Below are 10823 nucleotides of genomic sequence, written 5' to 3' on the forward strand. Positions count from 1 at the left end.
AGGAAATGTAGAAATTTTAAGAAATGTTAATTAAAAGTAATTTAATTATCAACAAATTATAAAATTATTTGATCTTCTGTTCATAATGCATATCACCATATTATGCAAACTCAATTTCATGAAAATCATATTATGCAAACTCAATTTTATGAAAATTGTAAGTGAGTTGCCTCCATGAGCAGGAGATTGAATGAAATAAGTATTGTCTAGTAGACTCTCACGTGAATTATCTAATAGATCATCTAGTAGACACGTTCTTGTAGAATCATCTAATAGATATTCTATTAGTAAGAATTAAAACATAAGCAAGAACAAGAGTAAACAAGAGATCAACACAGGAATTTATCTTGGTTCAACCAAATTTAGACTATATCTAGTCCTCTTAAGCAACTACTTAAAAACTTTCACCAACCAATTGGTTATAACAAGTAGTCTCCCCCTCTGGATTATCTTTAGGTTACACCTTCTTAACCTTTCCTGATATTAAGAACCCTCAATAGAAACAAAGAACACTCTTAAAAATAGTACAAAGAAAGCTCACATAGTGAAGAGTTACAATGATTTTGCACTCAACCTAAAAGACTAAATGCTTTAAAAAAATATATTAAACGCTCATTGCAACTCTTTATATGTGTACTTGGACACCTGAACTAGTTAAGTTTGGATATTACAATACCTCCGTCTTTTTCGTGCTAGATGCTCAAAATAGAAAACTTGGATTTATAATCTTTCAAAAAAAAAATTGCTTCAAATTTGTTTAAGAAACTAATTTGAAAGTATTTTTAATATGACTTAGCAAAAACAAATCAAAACATAATAAAAAAAATTGTTTCATTCCAGATAACACATGATACGAAAATAGGGTACTTGAGATTTTCAATTTATTCAAATTGCTTATGTTTAAAGAAGATTGAGAGATATTCACAATTAATTAGATAATATATTTCCAAAATTTATGTGAGTAAATTTGTTTAGGAAAAGATGGATTTTTAAGATAAACGAAAAATAGGGTCGAACCCCAAAATAAAATCTCTATAATTGAACACGTTTTTAGAAAATATATGAACTCAAAAGATTTGGTTTAACATTTATAATCAAAACCTATTACTCGTTAAACACATGCGTCAAACAGTTTAGCATGAACAAAATTGTAGATGCTTGAATGGTCTATTTTATACTATAGTTGTGCAAAACATTGTTATAACCAAGTAACACATTCATTCTAAATTATGTTATGCACTTTTATCATGTTGTCTAATGAATATAAGTTGTAGAAACTCAAATCTTCTATCATGAACTTATATTGTAGATGTTAAAATCGTCTCTCGTAATTGATACTACAATTGTAGAAACATTGCTTAGATATTTCAATATGTAACTAATCCATCCATTTAGTTTTTGTTATCATTAAAACATAAGAATGTAAGGACCACATATTATATCGTGGTTATTAGACTATGTAATGTCTCAACAGACCGAATAGTCGATGATGAAACCATATAAGGGGCTTATCAGACCATCCAAGGGCTTGGTCATTACACCGTCTAGAGGCTTGGTCATGAGATCTTCTAATAGCCTGATCAAACCATCTAATGGACTGATCATGAAACCACTTAGGGCTAAACAATTTTTACTTTTGGACAATCAACATAAACTATTTTTTTATTATAGTCATCCTATTCTAAACTCTCAGGAAATGTCTATAATTAATTATATTAATGATACATGTGGTTTTTCTAAAAATAGATATATGTCAATGTTTAGCTGGATAAGGTTTGAAATACCTTACATTTATATGGATTAATTGACTCGTTTCCATCAACTAGTGTGAAAACTCATGGTACTGGACTAACAGTCTATCTAACACACTCACAACTTATATCCTGCATAATATCCCTCCTTGATTATATTACATAAATGCTCTAATTTACCTGCTTAATATCCCTTATTATATTACATAAATGATCTAATTATATTACATAATACTTTGATTTATATACATGATATTTAGATTTTTTGAAAGGATATTCTAATATGCCACATTAAAACCTAGAGAAACCAGGGTCAAAGATCCAAGCACATGAAGGCTTATGAATACATGACCACTCACAGGGAGTAGTCTGAACTCGCATCTTTGCACTATATTCACTACATACACAGTATTTGGTGATCTTACTGACTTGAGCTTTTTTGGAGTGTCATCGCAGGAGGAGTTCTCATCGTTCCCTGAATATTGAATCACTAAAGCATGAAGGGAAACTGCTAGTAGCTCATCCAAATTTCGACCGATCTCGATCTCGAACCGACGAAAATAGTTTCTTAAAAATGTTACATGTTTCTCCACATTGGATTCACTTCTTTGATGAGTTTTTTTCTTATATATGTACATATATATAATATGAGTTTTTAAACTAGTAATGCACTTCTTTATTTTTTTTTTCCACCAAATATCTTTTCTCTTCCATGCAAAAAATGGCTCAAAGGGGAAATGATTTAGAAATCTAACACTTGTCTTTCTTATGCATAACACCTCTTTTAATATTTTTAGTTTTAATGATTTTAAAGTTTTGTGAATCTTCTTTCTAGTACATTCTCTGCTTCAAGAATAAATGATATCCTCCTCCTTGCATTTGTTTGATTTTTGTCTTTGGATGGAGAATGAAGAGATATGAGTTGCAGAAGCTTCAAGAAAATCAAGAGAAGTTTTGATGCAAGGAAATGAAAGAAGGTGAAAGTGTTAAGTGAGAGGTGACACCAACTCACTAGGAGATTTTTAGTTTTAAATAAATAATATTTTTTTTATAATTTATTCTAAAGATTTGGATTTTTTGTAATATATAATAATAATAAAAATTTAAAGAATAAATTATTTTAATAAATAATATATTTATTTTTGTTTTATTTATATAAAGAATGTTTTGTAATCATTTTAAGACATGACAGTAGTTTTTATCTAATTATTAACATCACCAAACCTTTGGGCCTCTTTCCTAGGCTTGTGTGAAAGTCTCCTTCCCCTAAGTTTTCTGTTTTAAAAACGGACAGTGTAGCAGCAAAATTAACAGTAGCTTTTAAAACAATTTAATTAATCCGTTTTATTTTTTATTTTATTGTTTATTTACTACTATTATTATTATTATAATTATTATTATTATTATTATAAACTAAACACATTTGTGTTTCTACATATTCTTATCAAAATGATATAATTTAAAAATATAAAAATAAATATATTTATACTAGAAGAGTTAAACAGTTATAATTGAGTTAATATTGCTAAAACTTATGCAATTATGTGCTTTATTGTATAATAAAATTATTTTAAATTAATAAAGGGTAAGATAATCTTATTAAAAACCAGTTACAAATTACTTATGTCATTTTCATTGTAAAAACTATTATATCTTCTCTTAATTTAATTTTTAAGTTCCATCATTTCTGAGATATTTTTATAATTTTTATTTGAATATAACATATCATAAGTTAAATATGTTTTCAAGACTATATTCCTTATTTTATTGACTCACAAATCTTATCTAAAATTTAGTGTCTTAAATTTTACCTCATGTTATCATATTTTTATAAGAAAGTCTTATAAAATCTAAGTACTTAAAGTATTTTTATCATATTTTTGCTTAGACTACTACTTTATTATCGTTAAAAAAATTAATTAAAGTTAATTGTGTTTATAAAGTTAGAAATGGTAAGAGAAGTTGTAAGAAAATGGTTAAACAACCCACATTATTAATTGCTATAAATTATTATTATTATTATTATACGAATTTTTCTAATAGATAAAACATACTAAAAAAATGTTTTTTTTTCATAAACTAAAATTAATTTATGCATAAATTAAAAATAATAATTTATAAAATTATTTTAAAAGTATTTCTACAGCATAATTTATACACAAGTAAATTTTAACTTTTTCTTACAAAAAAAAAGTAAATATTTTTTTATCTTAAAACTAGTTATAAATTTTTCTATTTTCTAATCGTCTTTTTAATATCATAATATATAAATATAATATGATTTTTTAAGTAGTGATATATATAAATAAAGCATTTAATTATTTTTATATTTTTATAATTAAATTTTAAGTTTAATTAAGTTTTAAGTTTCTAATAAATTTAAGTATTTTTAATTTTTTATTAATTATTTTTATCTATTGACTACTTAAAAATTTTATATTTTTTAATCGAATTCTTGTAATTTAGTATTTTTTTAGTTGTGTAATTATTATTTTGTCTTATCATCTTACTTACTTGTCTTCACATATTAAAAATATATGATATTTTGTTTTTAATAAAACAATATTACAATTAATAATAAATTATTTGTTGTTTTCATTGAAACCATATTAGATAATAATGGATCATCGTTGTCACCTACCTATATCATATAATATCTCAAAATATATCTCTTTTCATAAGAATTTTAATATTTACATAACATTTAAAACAAAACATTTCAAAAGAAAATAAACATGTCATTATGCTCACTGTGAAGCTCTCTCACCTGCAGTCTCACCTACTCCCGTGTAAATACACGATCATCACAAATAAAAAAACAAAACACAACAAACAACATGGTAAGCTATATATATATATATATATATATATATATAATTTTAACTTCAATCAACAATCATAAAGTCATCAACTCTCATACATTTTCACAAAACCACCAAGTTTCTATGAAATTCATCATTCACATTACTCATATTAGACTTCTACTGACCCATATACTCACCCACTCTACATTTGCACTTGTTATACTATCTCACTATGAATCCACACAGCTATGCTCATAAAAATCTCAATGTCTTCAATAATCTCATAAGACAAGGTTAATTCATATGAATATGAAAGACCAGGTTCTTTTTCACACTCCAGCCAAAATCATATGAATCTCCTTCGACTTTCACCACCTGAATAACTTCATATATACGATTTCATTAGAGTCATGATACCTCCTTCTAGACGCATCACTAGTCAATGCACGTCCTAACAATCTCAACACGATATTTCTTTTCCTGAAAATACTATGTCTTGATCTCAACTTCATAATTCACATCTCACATTATACAAAATTACATCATTTAATCAAACCAAAACTTAGAAATTCAAAACACATAAAGATCTATCCAACAAATCACATAAACATCCTATTTATATATATATATATATATATATATAACACAATAAAATCTTGCATAAAATTAAAAACAATAGAACAGGAATAACCCAATCTTTTAAAAGCAAAAATAAAATTTTAAGTTTTTTTTAGGCTAGCTTGAGCAAAAAAACATCTAGCTTAAGTGAGAATGGGCTTGCTTAACCGAAAATGGGTCTCGAATGAGCGAGATTCTTTCTCGCTTGAGCGAAAACGGGTCTAGAACTCACTGTCCCAAGCTACCTCGAGCGAAAATATTTTGCCTAAGCAAAAATACCTCGCTTGAGCGAGATATGCATATTAAGACTGCATAAACCTGTTAAATTTTTTTGATTTATCAACCAAAATTACATTCAAACTCATATTTTTATAAATCTAAAACATTAAAACGATAGTTCTTACTCAGAAATATTCAAGCACTCTCGTTGAGCTATTATGTCAACCTACACTACAAGAAAATTATTAAATAACAACCAAATTTAGAAACAAAAAATAATTAATCACTACATTGACTAAATTAGATACTATTTTAGAGACTAAAAAATTATTCGTATGTAAAGGGATTTCTATTATTAATAAAAAATTATAAAATGGTTTCTAAATTAGTATCTAAATTAGCTACCAATGTTTTAGTTACTAATTTTTTGAATTCTAAATTAGTCTCTAAAAGATTAATAGAGACTAATTTAGAATATAAAGTAGTAAGTAGGTAAAACCTTGATAACTAATAGTTAGATACCAATTTAGAAACTATTTTGTAAATTTTTATTAATAATAGAAACTAGTTTTAAATACCAATAATTGTTTTAGTTTATAAAATGGTGTCTAATTTAGTCAAATAACAATTAATCATTTTGGTCTCTAAAATTAGTTTCTATTTAATGATTTTCTTGTAGTGTTATACATGTACACATATATATATGCTCTTTAAACCAAAATCATTCAAAATCAAACAATCAATTCTCATCAAACATTACACTTTAAGTGATTCAACAAACTATTAAATACATTTATTAACTCATTCAAATAAAAACCAATATGAATTCTACAACATTTTCCATATCTACAATTTCACATTCCAATCTCAATCAAATTCTAATATACTAAAAAAACAAGCAATCCTATAAGAAAATTTGAAACTGGTGACCACATCACCCCCACATCCAAATCTTCTAACCTAGGATTCTATTTAAAACTTAAACTAGCTTCCCTTACTTAAGTTTAAGCAGATGCTCACTAAAAGTTCCAACTCCTACAGACCCCAAGGACAACTTAACTTGCATCAACATAGTCTTAATCCTAAAGCTTAAAGCGTCACATGCAAAAACCTATACTAAAGGCAAACTTAACCAAAACAACATTGACTCAAAGGAAAAGGAGTGAGATGAACTTACTTTATTTGAGATTTTGATCGAGAAGTCTTGTGGGGATCGTTGTCAAGAGTCCAATGGCGGATTCTGATCGTAAATTTGATGACCGAGGAAGTTAGAATTTTGGAGAGAAGGTAGAGAAAGGAAAAATGAAACTTATAGAGAGATAGTGGTTCTTTTAAAATGAAACCTGAATAATTGAATTTTCTATTTATATATTATTTTTACATTAATAATAAAATATTCAGGTATTATTTAAAATATACTACTACTACTCTAAAGTTGTTTTCTAGATCCTTACAACATTCCATTTGTCGCTATGTGGAAGCCATCAAAGAACATGACAATTTTATTATCCAACATGCATTCAGTTAAAATAATAAAAGATTCACTTTTCGTTTTACATTAATTAAAATATTGTTTTATATTAATTTCAAAATCTCGCACTTATTGTATAGATAAGTAAGCAAAATTACATATAGATAATTGACACATTACCTAGTTAATGAAAAAAATTAAAAGATGGAGTTTTTTTAATAAAGATTCATTTGAAAATATCCAAATTTGAGAGAGATTTGAAATTTAATTAAGACTAAATTTTAAGAATATGTGTGCTTTTTTATTAATAAATATCGAGAAGATTAATTTTTCAAAGTAATTAATCTATAATATATAATATATAATGAGATATCCTATTTTCTGGGTATGTTTTATTTTTTTTTCTATTTTTTTTAATTATATTTTAAAATTTTAGTATTTTAAATCTCAAAACTATTATTATGATACATAAACAACATAAAGAAAAAAAAAGAGAAAAATAGTAGTAATAAAGCACTAATCTACTTAACATAAAAAAAGACATCATTATTCTAGAATATAATTTTCCTATTTTCATGCAACTCTTCGATTTATATTGTTTTTCAACATCATTTTCCTTCAAATTATAAATTATCCATCAAATACAAAAATAATAATATATATTTTTATTAAGATATATTAAATTAAAATAAATATAAATACTAAATTTAGACCCATTAAAATAAATAAGATAGTATGAAAAAATATGGGTTCAAACTTTTTAAACATGTATTTATTCTAGTAATTAATAATACGAGTAGATTTTATACTTCTTTATTGTTAAATTCTTGATTCTTAAAACCTCTCAAATTTATTCCACATCTTGATAAGTTCTCAAGTCTCATCATTCCTTTTATCCAAAATATACTCTTACTTAACTATAGTACTTATCATTATTTTCTTAGGTTGTAACACGTGTTACTTCCTTTGTTTATTTTTTCAAGTATAGAGAACTAAGAAAATTTAGTTTCTTAACTTTAGTAAAATATTCATAAAATTTTCTATTTTAATTTTTTATTTCGACTTTACAAGACATTCAAATATATAAACTAGTTAAAAATTATATAAAAGATCATAAGAATATAAATAAAAAGTAACTAATATTGTCTTAAACTTTAAAAGTAAAAATTAAATAGATTTTTTATAAAAATATAACACTTAAAAATGGACGAAGAGAATAATGATTTTAAAACTCTAAATAGTAACTAAAAATATTCTAGACCAACTATGATATTTATATTTTTTTAAAAACACTGCACCGTTTTAAACGTGTAACTTTTTCAGTAAGGTTACTAAAATTATGTTACTCTTCTAACAAATATATTATATTTGTTAAGATAAAGGGCAACTCATATTTGGGAACAAATCAATATTATATTGAAAAATAAGACTGTCCAAATGATATAAGATTATAAAATGGATACTGTAACTAGAAATTAAACTTTTTTTTGTTTTACTTCTAAATCCCCATAAACTTTTCTTGTGACAACATTTTCCGTATGAGAAAAAAAAACAGAAAAAAGAGTTGAAAAAAGCGTAGGCAAAAGGGTATTTGCGGCAAATGGAAGATGCTTGCATGTGGCAATGGCAGAATAACTTAAAACCGCTATGTCCCACATTGATTTCGTAGATTTTCCAGCAACGAAAGCTACAAAACCACACGGCTTCAGCTACAAAACAGCTTTTAGTAGCTTCAAATGTGGGCCCCATTCGCAAATTGCACTGTTTTAAAGTGTTTCAGAAACCGCTTATAACCTCTGCAGTTTTTGGTCCCAACACTTTTAAAAGCGTTAGTTAAAGCTATGGCTGACCCTATTGCTTATGCCTATAAATTGAGTGCCACACCCCTTCACTTTTCCTTCACTCATCCACATTCCAATTCAAGCTTCTCTTTCAAAGTAATTGCAAATTTGCATTGCATCATGTCAAGTATTTGGTGCACATTTCTGGCTAAATGTTGCATGCAATTTCAGAGAAGCATTACTAGAAGGAGATGAAATGACTAATTGTTTTGTTTTGGATTTGTTCAGGAAAATGGCTCAATTTTTTTTGCTGATCTCGGTGGGGCTCCTTCTCACAATGTTCTCCTCTGCCTACGGCTATGGCTATGGTGGAGGCTGGGTTAATGCACACGCTACCTTCTATGGAGGGAGTGATGCATCTGGAACAATGGGTATGTAGAAAGTTAAAGCATTATGAAAAAGATCCATTTTTTTTTGTGGGGGATGGGTGGAATTTGAAATTTGTTAACTATTTAAGGCCTAATGAAGTAACTCTTTTGACTGATCTGTTTGGTAATGAAATTGGTGTAGGCGGGGCTTGTGGTTATGGGAATCTCTACAGCCAGGGGTATGGAACAAATACTGCTGCTTTAAGCACTGCTCTGTTCAACAATGGTCTGAGCTGTGGTTCATGCTATGAGATAAGGTGTGTGAGTGACCACAGGTGGTGCCTTTCTGGCTCTATTTTGGTCACAGCAACCAATTTCTGTCCTCCAAACAATGCCTTACCCAACAATGCAGGAGGGTGGTGCAACCCTCCTCTGCACCATTTTGACCTCTCTCAACCTGTCTTCCTGCGCATTGCACAATACAAAGCTGGAATTGTGCCTGTGTCCTACAGAAGGTAATAGCAATTGTCTCCATTTTTTGTTCTTTGTAGTTTTAGCAACTCAACCTACTTTGCCCTCCTGTCACCTTCAACTTTTCAAAAAGGAGTTTTTCTTCAACTTTTTTTTAACTCAAGTTCTTGGAAGTGTCCCTGCTTTCTCTTTCCAAGTGGTAAATGACCAAACCACTTTCTTCTTAAAGTTGGCAACTTTACAGTGAAATTACTGTTTTCCACCTAATGGGTTAATGTTTAAATTTTTAAGAAATCTGATTTCTGTGTACTATATAGAAATAACACAAATTATGCTATTGGGTACGGTTTAGTTTATTCCACAGAGGCAACAAGAGTAGCATGGTTAATTTTTCTTTGTGTGGATTTTGTGTAGGGTGCCCTGCAGAAGAAGGGGGGGCATAAGGTTCACAATCAATGGTCACTCCTACTTCAACCTGGTCCTCATAACAAACGTAGGAGGTGCTGGGGATGTGCATGCTGTGGCCATCAAAGGGTCCAGAACTGGATGGATGCCAATGTCCAGGAACTGGGGTCAGAACTGGCAGAGCAACAACTATCTCAATGGCCAAGGCCTCTCCTTTAAGGTCACAACCAGTGATGGCCACACAGTGGTGTCCTACAATGCTGCCCCAGCTGGGTGGTCCTTTGGCCAAACATACACTGGTGCTCAATTCCGCTAGGAACCATAATCATTCACAAGACCAAGTTCCAAATATTTAGATACACCACTATATATAAGAGTATATGTTTCTATAATTTCTCAGTTTAAGTGTTAGTATAACTCAATAGTATACTAGGGTATTACATAGTATGCTACTTGGTGGAGGGGTGGGTGGGACAATTGGCATTCTTGGGATCATAAAATGGTTAAGGCTTATTTTAAGCTGGCTCTTAATCATAAGGGGTTCCCCATTCTTAGGGTCTTTTTTACTATTGGGGTATTTTTTTTTTTTCATTTTTGAAAGCCTTTTCAACCTTTCTGCAGCTGAAAGCTAGCAGAGATGGAGTTTTTTATATATATTTTATGTAACCTACTAAATTGGAGGAGGTGGACTATGTTGTACCACCCGCCATTAGTATTTTTTACACCATTGTGATTTTCAGAAACATTGTTGCTTACTCATAATGTTGTAAGCACCCTTGGTTTCAAGTATATGTATTTGTTGTATCCAACTTTCATAGTGTTTTAGTATGTCTTTGGTCTTTGGTTGTATTGAACTTTCAAAGTGTAAATTTCACTATTTCTACATGTATGGAAGGTTGCTGTAATTTACAAGTACTATATGTTCCTTCTCTTTA

At 28.4% G+C, this 10823-nt stretch overlaps 1 protein-coding gene across 2 annotated transcripts; it reads left to right on the top strand.

The window, feature by feature from the left end:
* Positions 1-8661: 8661 nt before the first annotated feature.
* LOC137810736 (expansin-A10) lies at positions 8662-10823 on the top strand. 2 transcript variants are annotated; one of them, XM_068612148.2, is made up of 4 exons: positions 8662-8800; positions 8933-9075; positions 9215-9527; positions 9898-10823. In XM_068612148.2, the coding sequence occupies exons 2-4, from the start codon at positions 8937-8939 to the stop codon at positions 10202-10204; spliced, it is 759 nt and encodes a 252-aa protein (XP_068468249.1). In that variant the 5' UTR covers positions 8662-8800; positions 8933-8936; the 3' UTR covers positions 10205-10823. The 2 variants fall into 2 exon arrangements, with proteins under 2 accessions (XP_068468249.1, XP_068468248.2); XM_068612147.2 differs by having other exon boundaries at positions 8764-8838.

Source organism: Phaseolus vulgaris, chromosome 2, assembly GCF_051622355.1.
Source record: "Phaseolus vulgaris cultivar YP4 chromosome 2, ASM5162235v1, whole genome shotgun sequence".
Classification (NCBI taxonomy): Eukaryota; Viridiplantae; Streptophyta; class Magnoliopsida; order Fabales; family Fabaceae; genus Phaseolus; species Phaseolus vulgaris.